The sequence below is a fragment of the Onychostruthus taczanowskii genome, unplaced genomic scaffold, assembly GCF_017590055.1.
Source record: "Onychostruthus taczanowskii isolate IOZ18803 unplaced genomic scaffold, ASM1759005v1 scaffold34, whole genome shotgun sequence".
NCBI classification, from domain to species: Eukaryota; Metazoa; Chordata; class Aves; order Passeriformes; family Passeridae; genus Onychostruthus; species Onychostruthus taczanowskii.
In genome coordinates, this window is record NW_024500794.1 from 6,099,210 (window position 1) to 6,114,046 (window position 14,837).

Below are 14,837 nucleotides of genomic sequence, written 5' to 3' on the forward strand. Positions count from 1 at the left end.
CTGAATTTACTGTTGGGTGGGAAGATTAGTCCCAGTCCTGGCACAGCTGGTCCCTGTTTTGGCTGTCCTTTGTACCATGCTCTTACTTACATGGGAACATGTAATCAGGTTGTGTGTTCCATGCTAAAACTGACTTTCCACTTGATATGTCTTCACTTCCTCTTTTTTTGGACATATCTTAAGCAATGTCTATGTAAGTAAAGAGTAATGCTGGCTGAAACCTGTTAAAAACTTAACCACACCCACTGAGTCATGCCATAGGAATTTGCCTAGGAGGCTAATCTCAGAGATGTTTTGGGCTTTCTGGTAACAAAGGAAGCAGCTGTCCTCCACCCAATAAATGGGGGAGCAAAGAGAGGGAGTATGACTTAAAATAGCCAGTAGTGACGGATATGTTTTTCCTTTGCATCAGATGCATCGGAATCTTTTGAAACATCCTTTTCCCTAAAAGGTATCTGTTCTTCTCCTGTAAGAAGGTGAATTAGTTTCATAAGTCTCCAGTAAGTTATAAAATACTACATTCTTCCTTGTCAGGCTTTTGATGAAAGCAAGTGGCATGGTTTTATTTTTTATTTTTAATGTATAAACCAAAGAAGGCCTTTTTCTCTGAACCTAACAGAAAAAGAGGCACAGCAGAACTGAAGAGAACTTGCCAATGGCTTCCATCATCACCATGATTTTAAATACCTTATGGCATTTGTAGCCCTGCACTGTCTGATGTTGCAAAAGCCAATCCTTGGTGACTAAGACATGGTGTTCTGCTTGGCTGCTTATCAAAGAGGCTGTACGTACAAGCAAATTGGATGTGGTGTACTTGTACTGTACCTTAATCCTCCTCTTACTTTGGTGTTAATGTTTAAAATTCCTGATAGAACCAAAGATTGCTGCTGTAGGAACTACTACAAACATTTAAACATAGTAACTTCAATTAAAGCTTCTGTCAAATCCTACATGATTATTAGTTACCTCAATTTTATGTTGGCATAAGAAGAGCTTCTGAGAAGTTCTACTCTGTTCACTTTCCTACTACACACCTTACAGCTCTTATGGCTCTTTTCTTGCTTTCTGTTTCTTGACCTTGGACATTTGGTATGTTCTTGTTTACAGGTGCTGCATGCAGTAGAGTTGTGGGTGAATTTTTGATTCTACTGATTAGGCAGAGAGAGTGAGTTATGAGGCAAAGGGAATTAGCTCATAGAAATGTAAAATAATGACCATCACAGCCTATTGTCAAACTTCAGATATCTAGTCTTCAATGTACATGAAATGTAAAAATATTACAATAACAGTAAAAAAAAAATAAAATACCAGTAAATACTTGCTTCCAATAAAAAATACATGTGGAAGATAAAAATCAAAGCAGTAAGTGTGGGAAGTGCAGTTCTGTATTTAGTATTTTAAAAGTCTGATCAAAGCCTAAGCTACAAGTAATGAAGGTTGGAAATAGTGTTAAACAAACAGGGCAATTTCAACTTTGTCCTTCTGCAGCAGCATTTTTAGGTGTGGGAAAGCAGAGTGTGTTTAACCAGCTTGCTAACAAACAGCCTGAGCCATTGTTAGAGAACTAGAATGCTTTGAGTTTGTCTATGTTGTGAAGTTTATAGGAACACTTATAATTTAGGGTCTTACTGTGCTAAGAGCTTACTGATTTCATGTTTCTTTCTGAAACATGCCTATCTGCTTTTCTAGTGAAAAATAGCCTTTGATACCAGTAACTTGCAAGATCTGTTTTAAGTCTATTATTTGGGGGGAAAAAAAATCTGGATGTAGAAAATTCAGCTGTATAAAGGATGAAAAATTTATTTCATTCAGAGTATCATCCTTATTGTTGGAAGTAGGTGTGTACAACTTCATAAGAGGCTCTCTCTCTTTTTTGATAGTCCAGTTTCAGTTGCAACAATGATTTATGATGAAAAGAATATCAATCTTCCTAGCTGCAAACTCTTGCACTGGTATCCTTACTGTTGTTCTCTACAGAAAGAAATCCAAGATGAATATGCTGCTAGACTGACTTAGCATGAGGCCAGCTGCTCCCATGGTGCATATCAGTTGTAAGCTTGGGCAAATACAGAAATCTCTTAGTAAAGAAGACAAACTGGAACACAGAGAACACAAACAAGAGTAGGAGCAAAATTGTTTGTTGAGTCAAACTGAAATTTTTCTGGCAAAAATTAAACACTCAGGAAGAAAAAAATAGGCTTCACTTGAGTCAGTCCAAAATTGTAAGTGAGATATCAACACCGTTTTTGAAGAGAGGAAGCTTGTATATCCTTGTTTGTTCCTTAAAATTGTTTTTTTCAGACCGCAAGCCAGTGATTTTAGACAAATTCGTTAAAGCACTGAAATTAGGTTTTACGGTGTGTAGAAAATAAACATGTTTATTTTTTTTTTCTGTAACTTTACTGAATTCAGCATCTCTGTACAAATAGTTTTCGGTGCTGCTAAATAATTGGTTTTGGCAAACATCTGGAGAAACATCCAGTTCTAACAAGGGACATTTGCTTTTCTGCTAAGGAGAAATACAAGTTCAAAACATGAATGTATTTAGGTTTGACATGATTGTCTTCTGAAGTGCCAAGGCAAACTGAAATGCCCTTCTACATTCGTACTGCCTTTTAGTTTGCTTATGACCACAGAAGTCACGCAGCCTGCCTACCCTTAACAGTGTACACAATGTGTTCTTCTGTGGGCTGTCATCAAGGCATGTACATCTTCTTTTGTGTGACTTGCTCTCTGAAAGAAAGCCTTTGTTTCTCTTCCATCTTTTCCTTTTGCCTGCTCATATGTTTTTTTGGCATAGCACATCTACTTTCGGCTTCTAAACTGAGCTGTTTCACAGGTTAACCTTTCTTGGCTTTAGCGCTCACTTGCAGAAGTGAAGATATTTGGTGATGGCCTCTGTTCCCCTTAGTGCCTGGCAGGTTTGGTAAGTGCCCCCTCTTTTACCTACTTCAGAACCATGTGTTCACTGCCGAGTCAATAATTAACTCTTTGTTTGCCCGTGAAGCTTGTTCACCCTGCGCTAAACCAAGTACACCGCTGGGCCACTGTGCATTGATTGGTGTATTTGAATGAGAGAGATCTCTCTTAGGGCATTGTTAGCAAGCACTTCCACAACTGTACAACTTTTTCTTCTCTGTACTAGCTCCTTGTCTGTCACCAGTTGTGAAAGCTGATGGCAGGCATCAGGATATGACTGCCTGCCTGCTGGCACTTTAGGGTATTTTTTTTTTTTTTTGATGAAGTAGAACCAAGTTTGTTGTGGATCCTAATTTGTTATTTGCAGCAAATTACATATCACCACTTTACATCTCTTTTTAAAGATCTGTTCATGATCACTCAGAATCAGCCTAGGCTACTTCACTCAGCCTAGGTGGAAAATGGCACTGCCAGTTAATTTTACTGGTCAGCTCTGAGAGTGGGACTGCAAGTATACCCTTAGTATATTTTCACATGTAGCATAACAAGAAATCAGGACCATAATTACTGGGTGTAAGATAATAATAATAATCTTGCCCAGCTGGAAGATGCAGACCTGCTCTTAGTGTTAAAAGATACTTCTTAGGCTTCTCTTTCCTTGCGTGATTTTCATTTGGCATTTCAGTATCAGTACATCCCAAAGGTACTGCTTTATTTTAGGAATAGCTTTGTTCATTGTGCTGCAGAGATTGTCTTGCCAGCCTGCAATGGACCCACATTCCACCACATGATTTTTTGATGTTGTTGACTTGAAATTTACACTTGAGTATGTCAGTAAGCAATGAGGATAAAATATGAAGTTTGCAGCATGTGCAGTGTTGTGAAGTAGAAAAAAAGATAACAGCTAAATATATTAATAACCAATAAAGTTTCATTGTCTTGGAAGATTGCAGCCTGAAAGAATATATTCTGTAGTCACTTGTCAGGGACTAATAGTAATAGCTTGCAGGCAACCAGTACTAATTTTTAAAAAATTATATGTATGTATTAGACTTCCACAACATTAGACAGGATATAATTGCAAATATTAGAAATTAATGATCAGGTGGAAGGGAAACAGCATCTTTGGATTATTAGATTATTCAGAAGACTGAAACTTCATAAAGCCTAGAGGATACAATGTTATGGAATAGCTTAAATAAAAGAAAAATCCTAAGGCTGATGCAGGTGATTTCAGGCAGGTCAATTTTACACTGATACTTAAAATGTGAGAAGAGGAGAAAATAAGCAAGCAGCCAGTATTGGATTTCTTGTTCTTAAAGGATTAAAGAAGGGTAACAAATGGTAGTCAGTGTAGCTTAATGGAAAGTATCTCTCGTTCAATTCGATACTGATCTTTAAAATTATCAATATAATCAGCCACACTTACAAAAGAAATTCTTACTGTTAGAGTGATGCTGTATAATTCGTTGTCTAAGAAATTTCAAAAATACAGCTCCCAAATTCCTCAAAATGGATAAAAGGGAAGTAACCAATTGATGTAAGCTTTGATGATTCCCAGGTCACAGGCACAAAGCAGGGGGTGTTAATCACTAAATCTGAGTATTAATTTTTAGCCTGCATTATTTTAGCTTTTTATTAATAGGAAAAAATCTTAGAAGCCTACTTATAATGGATATTTGTAACACAAACACTTAGTTCATTAAACAGAATCATGGGAAGATTTGTTTAAAGAAATATACAATGATGCTGGTAGTCATGTGCTAAGTGAGCACAATTGTTCACAGGTTTATGCAGCAAATGATCCTGATGTTTGGTAGTGAGCATTTAGCTGTTGGTCTTCATCAGTTTTTATTTTTTTTGAGCCATCTCCCCTGTGTCTTTCAAGTTCTTATGTCTTATCCATATAGTTTGGATAGAATTAACTAAGCTGCCAGTCAGGCCATTCTGCTGTTAAAAATTGATCAGGTTTTCTTTTGAAGTAGTCCAAAATGAAATGTTGTTCTTTTTGTCTAGTTCTGGACTGGGGTTATTTTCATTTGGGAGTTTAGGTAATTTTTTCATTAAAATATTAGGAAAACATTATTGAAAATGTTATTTTCATTTTCTGGCCACAATAAAAATAGATAGGATTTTTTTCTTTTTCTAGTAATTGAGTGTGTGGGAAACATGATTTACTTGTTGTTCTGACCATCTTCTTAGTACCAGCAAAAGCAGGGAAAATTTTTGGTAATACAGTTCACATTGGTAATTATCTTACCAAAAGGTATTTTCCTAATCATTTCTTGTTAGATAAATGCCAACAGACCCTAGTCAAGACTAGATTAAAAGTCTCCTGTGTGACCTGGCAGCTGCCTCTGAGAAGCCCATTGGTTACCTATTACCTGAGGTATTTGGGAGTGTAGTGGGAATCAAGCTGAAGCTGGCAACATTTGGAAGGGCGGCTGCCTTACTTTTCTGAGCGTGCAGTGCATGGTGATCTGAACGAGACTTCAGCTCTGCACCCAGTTCTACTCCCCGTGCCTAATCCTTCAGTGTTTTGCTTTTAACCTGGGAATGATTTCTTAGGAGATGTAGCATCTACCTGGGAAATTTCCATCAGTGCCAGCCATGTGCTGGGTTTCTGTTTTTTGGGAAGATAGAAAATATCCTTCTTCCTAAGCATGTAAGTCAAACATCCTGTAATTGAAGCCATCTAAATAATATTCTGCCTCTGATATCCTGCTGCTTCAGTACACAATGAGCCAGCCACCTAGTGGGGCTGAAGCTGCTTCTCCTTGGTGCTTGTCTCGTGCTGGAGGTGGTGTGGAGGAGGGGAAGGAAGGTAGTTTAAACTGCTTTTTGTCTCTATTGGATCGCTGTCAGTAAGGGGAGGTGGAGGTAAAGAGCAGTGACCTGAGCACAGCAAATGTTGTTACCCTGTTGCATCATCATTATTTCATTTCTGAGGGGAAGTTAGAAGCAACAACAGCAATAAAAGCAGTGGTTTCTGCCTTGTCTTCCAGAGCAGCTTTAACAGGCGTCTCTACCATGACTCTGCACTGCTTGCAGTTTTTTCTCTTGCTTCTGCTTGGTTCATGGTGGCCAGACTCAGAGCAGCATGTGGCGGGAGCTGTGAAGGTCAGGGAGCACTATATAGCTGCACAGATCACGAGCTGGACCTACAAACCACAGCCTGAGGAAAAGTCCAGGTAACAAAGTACAGGATAAGAAGGATGAAGTTAGTCCTCCCTTGGGACTGAAAAGTGGTTTTTGTCTCTCATCTCTTGTGGAATTGCAGAGGCCAGGAGGACTTTGGAGTGCAGTCTGTTGATTTCAGGAAACTTGGTTGACCTTAAACAGCATGATCTGAACTAGATCCAGTGACATATTAAAAGCTCTTTTTTATTTGCTGCATTAGTGGATAGAATTATTTTTATATTTTCAGAGCACTTCTGTTAAATAAGCTCCAGGAGTTGCTTTTGTCATTTTTGAATAGCTTAATGTTGATTGCTTGGGGTTTTTTAATGTGTTTATTTTAGCTACATGAATGTTGAGCAATGTTAAGTTGAGCCATGGTTTGGTAAGATCTCAAAAACTTGAGGACTTTAGAATTTGCTGAAAGAATAATTATGTTCCAGTTTTGATGCTATCACTTTCACTTAAATCAGAGCCAGATGAACTTTGGAACTAGCTGTACCATTTCTGAGTTGTTCAGGACTTTTGTGAAATGTACATTCTGATGAGTGAAGGTGGTCAGATCAAGCATTACTCTGCTTCATTAAGTGAAAATACTGATTTTATTTTTTTTTTGGATAGCATTGCACAGTGGCCAGCCTACCTGCATCCACCAATCAAGAATATAAAATATGTTATTTTTATTACTACTACTGTCTTTTCTTTAGGATTATAAACACTGCAAGTGCAATACTACAGATTTCAGAACTTGGATGTAATTTTGAGTTCTGTTTAAATTAGGGGGGAAAACTACTAAAAAATTAAACACTAAAACATTAAAATTAATTCAAAATTACTTATTACTTGTCCTTCTACATTAAAAGTTTTTTTTATACTGCTGCTTTTATATATATATATAGGTGGATTACTTCCTTTTTTTTTTTTTTTATCTTTTTTTAGTGATTTTTTTTTTTCTAAACATATATTGAGTTTCAGGATAATATGGAAAAGATACTTCCAGTTCAGATTAGGACCTACTATTTTTTTTCCAAGCTCTAATTATAGCAAAGTTCCTGTGATTTTAAAACCCCCAAAACCCCCTTGAAAGTTTACTAGAGCTGGTATAAGCATAATGTAAAACTGGCAAGAAAGAGGAAAATAGGATTTCAAGGTAGGAATATGAAGCCAGCTGCCATTTAAGTATTGACATGGACATGTGGATTTACTAGTTAAAACTTCATTCTCTTCTGCATTGAGTGCATCAATGTAAGAATCAACTGCTGTTTGGTTAAATTCACATTGTGAATGGAGTGTTTTCATGCAGTAGAGACTGTCAAAAGCCTCAGCTGAAGTTCTCTGAGATAAACCAGCAGTATTTTATATGCAAAGTCTATTGGGTTACCTTGCCTAAGTATTTAGAGCAAGTCACATCCCAGATGGGTCTAATTAATTTTATAGAGCTTATAGAAATTTAACTAAAACCCAAAACAAACAAACAAGTAAACAAAACCCAACAAAACCACAAACTTTAAAAAAAAAAAAGAAAAGAAAACAGAAAAACAAAATACCTCACAACACAAATGTACTCACTGAGGAAGAGTTAATGGCTTGATGGCTTGGATCCCGAAGGTACTGGGGTGTGTGACTTGTGCTGATTTCAGCAGAAGCTGAATATCTATATGCAATGTAAGAATCTGATACTTTGGTGCTTTTGTTTATAAATAACTTAAGAGAGGCTGAAAGGAAAATGGATTCTTCCTGAGCTATTTCCTTAATTTTTACTAGAAAAGGACACTTTATTTCTCTTGAGTGTCATTTTTATCTTTGTAGAGGTTTGTTACTATGTACAAGTGCTATTTATTTATAAGGCACGTTAGCACAAAGTGAAAATGTATTATCTGTGCATCTTGTAGTGTTGCTGCTGCAATTCCTAAAAGTTCTGTGACTAGGCCTGCTTGTGTAGTGTGATATTTCTGAAGTGTTAGTGTTCTAGGTATTTTATTCCTCCTCGCTATACAATTGGCACTGATAAATTTCCTCTTCTACCCTACAGTCTTACGTGCATATTCTCTTGAACATTGCCACATTAGGGCAGCTCTTGTCAGTGAGGGTTGTGGATCTCATCCTTCCCCTTAAAGAGTTAAACAAAATTTTATCAATGACCTTAAGGAGAAGGGAATTAATTGAAACACCAATTGCTTCTGCCTGACTCTGCTGTGGTGAGAGAAGCTTGCAGAGGAATTTACAAGGGTTCTCTTCCAGAAGAGATCTCCTGCCTTATGGACTCTGGATGTCACTGAAGTGGGTTCTCTCTGCTCAGCCTCCCCATGCTTGAGCAGCCCATCAGCTCCTCACTGTCAAATGTGCCTGAAAGAGCATTACAAAGAGAGCAAGTGGAATTGCTATTGGATTCAGTCATCATACATACTATAGTAAATCAACCAATAAATGTGAAGGGCTGTTACCCTTTCAGCCCTCTTGTCGTCATTATTTCCATTGCAGAAGTGTCGTTTGCTGGTTTCCTTTTGCTTGCCTAAATATTTTCTAAGAAAACATTGTGTGGTCTCCTGGATGCCAAATTGTTTATGTAACAAGACTAAGGGTACTTTGCTGTGTTTCTCATTTTCTAACTTGCTGTGACATCCTCGGTTGTTGTCAGAGAACAGCTTTGTGCTTGCCTTCAGAGTCATTCCTGTGACAGGAACTTGCTGTTAATGCTGTTCTAAAACCCTTCTAGTGAGTCTTAAAGTTCAAACATAGGGCTGAATAAAAAGAAATTCGGGTTTCTTTCCCTCTATTTTGTCAGATGCTTTCTCGGTTAAGTATGGTTGAGACAGCTTCCTCTGTGTCTTGGACAAAACAAAGGCATCTTTGTGCCTTTGTAGAATCAAAAGGACCTATAAAAACTATCAGTAAAATCAGTGGTGAACTGTTCTAGGTATGGATATTGGATGCCCTATATGACATTATCTGGTTTGGGAACATCATAAATTCAATAGAGTAAGAGGGAGAAGTGAAGATACTACAAAGAGTTGGAATGTGTGTTTTGCCTTCAGCAAAATGTGCAAGTGATTAAATATATTTCCAAGATTCATTTTTTGAGTTTCCCATCAAACAGCAATGAGAATCTTTGTCCTTTCAATATTTTTTGTAACTCTTTTGGTTTCAGATTGGAACATTCAGATCCTGTATTTAAGAAAATTTCTTACAGAGAATATGAAGTGGATTTTAAAAAAGAAAAACCAGCAAATACGTTTGCAGGTAAACAGGAATGAAATGTTCTGAGTATTTTGATTTGTTCCTTATTTTAAAGCCAGTGCCAACCTAAGCACGCTTGTATTTTTGCATCCATTATTTGCACATAAACCAAATAGGCACAGGGCATGAGGTCTCTACAGTGCAGGAACAAGTCTTCCAAAGGCTATTAGAGAGGTTGGGCTTTCAGAGGATGTGGCTGTCTGCAAATCAGTTGCACCATACAAAGTTGTTCCCTTTGTTTTCAGCATCTGATGAGATTTACCACATACATTTAGATTTGGCACAGCCGCAGAAATGACACTATGAATTCCTTGTGAAGGAGCCTAAATATATACAAAATAGTTTACCAAAAAAGAGACTAACAAGCTGAAAGTTGTCACCAGCTTTTTCATTTGCTTATTTTTGTAACACGGGGAGTAGGGATACAAGTTCTTGAAATCTTTTGCAGGAAATGCCTCGAGAAATTTGCAGTGTGGAAATGATTATTTACTTGGATAACATTTGGGAATTGAAAGATCTCTTTGTTCTGTGACTTCTGGCATTCGGAATGCTACTTAAAGTAATGTGTTTGAATGCCTTTCTTTAAACTCTTTAACTATAAAATGTTTATCTTCTAAAACAAATTGTATGTGAAAGATGTCTAGAAATTTTCAATGAACCTCAGGATGAATCTTTCTATAGAGTTTCTATATCTGTAAATAATTTTTTTCCCCTTATTTTCCCGTGATTTTGAAGTACTAGTTGCCAGATGCAAAATTTATAACATTTTGGAATATGCACTATAGGCTTTAAGTTCCCATATGCTTTTTATGGGTAAATCTCCACTGCAGTGTTATTACATACTCTGTGTTAATTTTGGTATTTGTACTTTGAGAGCTAATATTTTCTGAGGGGGGAGAAAATTCTTTGTTTCACTGGACATACTGTTTTATTAATGTTTTCCTCTTTCTTTATCTTGAACAACTACAGGACTTCTGGGACCAACCCTGCGTGCTGAAGTGGGAGATACTTTAGTGGTTCACCTTAAAAATATGGCTGACAAGCCAGTCAGTATTCATCCTCAAGGCCTAGTTTACAGCAAAAATGAAGAAGGTAAATACTGTAGAAACTCCATGTTTTGCTCATTTGCTTGTAGACTACTGCATGAAATGTTGACAGGGATCCAGATCAATGTGTGAAGCTATGCGTAACACAAATATCTGTTGATCCTGGATTACACCTTCACCTCCCTTGTTAGCTCCTTTCTTGTTCATCAGTGTAACACTGACGACTGTGAATGTCATGAGTACAGTTTCCTAACAGTGCTGATCATGCTGTTCTAATACTCAGCATTTAATGCTCAGCTTCATGGTGCTTTGCTCCACACACTTATGAGACCAGCAAAAAGAGATTATAAACTCTGACCAAATGGACAGTAAAATATCTGTCCTAGCACAAAGTGAGTTTGGTTGCTCATGCTTCCTGCATTGCCCTGCCCTGGGTGCTTAGCCAGAGCTTTGGCCTGCAGTTTAGAAATTCATGCAAAGCCGTAGTTGTTGTGTGGGTGCAAAAGAAGTTTTGCAGCTCCATCTCATGGAGTTGAACAGAACATCTCGTTGGAAGGGACGGGCAGTTCAGTTTGACTGTCAAATTAATTAATGTACCTTTTGCACTTCAGATTTCAATTCTCTGTCCCCCCTTTGTCATGTTGCAGATCTGTTGGATACGGCAGGCACAGACACAAGCCATTACTGCTTCTGTATGTGGATGTGCAGTATTCACTTCAGATTTCAATTCTCTGTCTCCCCTTTGTCATATTGCAGATCTGTCTGTGGCAGGCACAGACACAAGCCATTACTGCTTCCGTATGTGGATGTGCAGCATACAAAAGGCCTAAGGCAGCAAGGCAGTGCCAGCCCATGCAGTGGCTTTGAGAGACAATTAGAAAGGGGACAGAGTCAGCAGCATTCCTCTGCACAGCATTTGTGAGCAGAGGCTGAAGCTTCATCCCGCCCCAACCCTAGTCAGACTGATCAAGAGCCCAACCTTTTGGCAGTGATGATACTTCTAGGAAATCTTTAATCTGTAAGAAACAGGATGGTGGTGGATTAGGTACTCTCCCCATGTTACTCTCAGAAATGTGTGAGTGGAATCATGAGTTATCTCTTTGAAGCTGAAGTATCATATAAGCAAGATCAAACCAAGCTTTTGGAGCTGATTGTAGGAAGATATTCCAAGCATTTTAATTGCTCTTTTTCTTCATGCCACCCTACTGACTCTTTTCTTGGCAGGCTCCCTGTATGATGACAGAACATCACCTGCAGAAAAACGAGATGATGCTGTACTTCCAGGCCAGCTCTACACATATGCGTGGGATATACCAGAAGAAGTTGGTCCAAGAGAAGCTGACCTTCCTTGTCTTACTTATGCTTATTATTCTCATGAGAACATGGCAATGGATTTTAACTCTGGTCTGATTGGAGCATTGCTGATCTGTAAGAAAGGTAATGAAATGCTGTAAGACTACTATAAGATAATATATTTTCATTTCTAACAAAGAGGATGATGTATGATAATGAGAGAAGATATTTTCTTTTTCACATCTTTACATGCAGTGTAAAACAAATGTTTTTTAACATCATTCTTTTAGACGTTAGAGTTTTTAAATGCCAGCTTTCATGCAGTTCCATCCTATAATTATAGGATGGGCAGAAAACATTAATATATAGATGCATTTGCCTGCACTGGTTGCATCTGCAGTTGCTTAACTGCTAAATATATGACCTCAAACTTCTGTCTAAGAATAAATATTTTCTAAAACTTCATTCAAAATGGTTTGCCCATTTCAGAGAATAAGGCAGGAAATAATTGTTTTACCCATTGTCTTTCATAGGCAGTCTGATCGAGAGCCTGGAACACTCTCTCTTCTGTAACATGGCTTTAAAATTGCAGAGCGGTCTGTCTTTTCCTAGTAATTTGAAGATATGGCCAAATTTGAACAGATTTTAAGTCTTAAAATTGTTTTTGCCTGTGATCAGAGACTTTAGATTTTAGCAGTCTGAACCATTGAATTCCATCTCCACTAATAACTGGTGTCTTGTAGCACTTGTAAACAGCTGCTAGATCTGTCTCCCTGGTTTGAGGGATGACTGAAACAACATGCCACTGTCTAAAATACTTAAACTACTTAGTGGTCCCTTAAATCCAAGCTTTTTCCAAATTATATATCCTTCTTGTGGTGAATGTGCTGTGAGTTATGTAGCCTGATTTAGTTTGAGTCAAAAATTTGTGTAGACTAAACTGCATGGACTTGGACCTCAAAGCTTCCCTGAAAGTAAACAGAACACTGGTTCAGTGTGGGTTGCACAAGGACAGTCTCCTCACCCATAGATACCCATTTTAATGCAGAACACATCTACTCTTATCACCTCAAAGGAATTGCATTAGTATTAATTATGTTCCTCTTGAATTTTTTTGATGATTGGTGCTTTTAGTATTATTTAGGACTTGTTGTTCCTGATTTTCCTGGGTTTTCTTTCTCTGGGTTTCTGTGTATTATGGATATTTTATGGCATAATAGTTGAGCTAATCTGGGCCAATACTTTGAAACTACTTCCTTCTCAGGCTTCTCAAATCCATGCATTTTGGGCTTGAGTAGGACATGAATTTGAGATGGACTGGTGTGACCACTGCCTTCAAGAAAATTCGGGTGTATGTTTCTGGCTAAAACAAACAGCTCACTATGCATATTTTTAAGATTTCTGAACACAGATTTTTGACTGTCAGCTGTGTCTGGTAAATGTGCAATGTACCTGTGTATTTGGTCTGCCTGGCATGGAGTTTATTTTCTTTACAGCAGCTCATATGGTGCTGTGTTTTGGATTTGTGGCTTAATATCATCAAAAATACACTCACCCATGTTTGAGCTGTTGCTGAACAGTACTTGCACAGTGTCAAAGCTTTCTCTTTTTCCTGCTCAGACCTCCCCAAATGGTGGGCTGGGGGTGGACAAGAGGTTGGGAGGAGACCAGTCTGGACAGATGAAACAGATTGGCCAAAGGGTTATTTTCTACCATTAACATCATTCTGCAATAAAAAATAGAGGCAGAGGAGGAAGAAACGATGTGGGGACAATGAGGGGTGTTTACTTCCAAGGTGACAGTTTTTGAGAGACTGACTGGGCATCAGTCAGCTTGTGGGAGATGATGAGTGATTTTTTTCTGTGTTGCTTGTTGTTTTCCCCTCTTTCCTTCACCTTTGAACCGTCTCTATTGATCCATGAGTTTTCTCATTTTTGTTCCTCCTGTTCTCTCTCCTGTCCCGTTGGGGATGGGAAGGCATTGAAGTGGGTGTTTGGCTGCTGGTTAGGGTCAGCTCTCCACGATCTGACACATTTAAGAGGTGGTTAAGGTTATAAAAAAGTGGACTTTTGAGTTAAAGCACTGCCTGAATGTTCTTTGTGTGGCAAGTAGGTAAATTCCTCTATTGATCTGAGGCTTCCTTTGTGAAGAAAACCAGAACTTTGTAGCTTCCCATAAATAAAAAAAATTATATGAATGGTAATTTCTTCCACTGCCTCTTCCTAGGTAGAATAATCAATAAGTCTGCAAAATCTTCGCTCTTGCAATCCAGAGGGACCAGATTATGTTTTGAAAGTAGCAAGTGGAAGTTTTTGGTGTGAGTGATCTACAGAAAGCAAGTGGAAGTTTTTGGTGTGAGTGATCTACAGATCCACACCAGTTCTGTGTGGCATGTCCAGAATGAATTCAATTTCTTGACAGAAATGACATCTGTATCACAAAATCACCCAGGACAGTTTCTTGTAACTGATCCAGTGCAGCAGTGTCTGTTGAAGTCTTTTGTGTGTAAATGTTATGTTCTGAGTGGTTGGTTTTAAACTTTTTAAAGGTGCTGATGACCTCAGTGCTTTAAAAGGTGCTGTTCACACTGCTGGTGACTCTGCCATTGCTCTTCTCCTTGCCTCGCAGTCTGAAAAGAGAGGGCAGCACCTGATTGTGAACTAAAGGTGTTTGACACTCCCCTTCTTTAAGCTGATCTCTGCAACACATTGCCAAAAATTGACTGAGACAATTCATTGCATGATGTTTATCTTCTCTGGAGTTCTTCAGACTTTTGATTTTGTGGTTACCCAATCCAAAAGTACTTCCAGAAATAAAATCACATTATGAGCATTCTTAAGGCTTTGTTTCGATCAGGCTCGGCCAGTACATACTAGCAGGTGAAACAAGCTCATTAAATATGTATTAATGCAACTGCATGTGAAATCTGCTTTATTTCTGCTTCAAATTAAGACCTGTTGTTTCTCCTTCACAGGAAGTCTAAATGAGGATGGGTCACAGAAACATTTTGACAGGGAATATGTACTTTTGTTTGGTGTGTTCGATGAGAACAAGAGTTGGCAAACATCAGCATCAGTCAAGTATACAGTTAATGGCTATACTGATGGAACATTACCAGGTACTGTTTTGGCTTATGTGAAATGGAACTAACATTTATGAGCACTG

General features: G+C 38.1%; 1 protein-coding gene across 1 annotated transcript in view; it reads left to right on the forward strand.

Moving 5' to 3' along the window:
- Positions 1-5,226: 5,226 nt before the first annotated feature.
- Positions 5,227-14,837, forward strand: part of F5 (coagulation factor V) — a 34,905-nt gene continuing 25,294 nt past the window's right edge. Inside the window, exons 1-6 of the mRNA XM_041411031.1 lie at positions 5,227-5,308; positions 5,925-6,110; positions 9,245-9,336; positions 10,303-10,425; positions 11,604-11,816; positions 14,647-14,790. Of these exons, the coding sequence (XP_041266965.1) occupies positions 5,950-6,110; positions 9,245-9,336; positions 10,303-10,425; positions 11,604-11,816; positions 14,647-14,790 (733 nt within the window). The 5' untranslated portion in view covers positions 5,227-5,308; positions 5,925-5,949. The remainder of the gene's footprint in view (positions 5,309-5,924; positions 6,111-9,244; positions 9,337-10,302; positions 10,426-11,603; positions 11,817-14,646; positions 14,791-14,837) is intronic.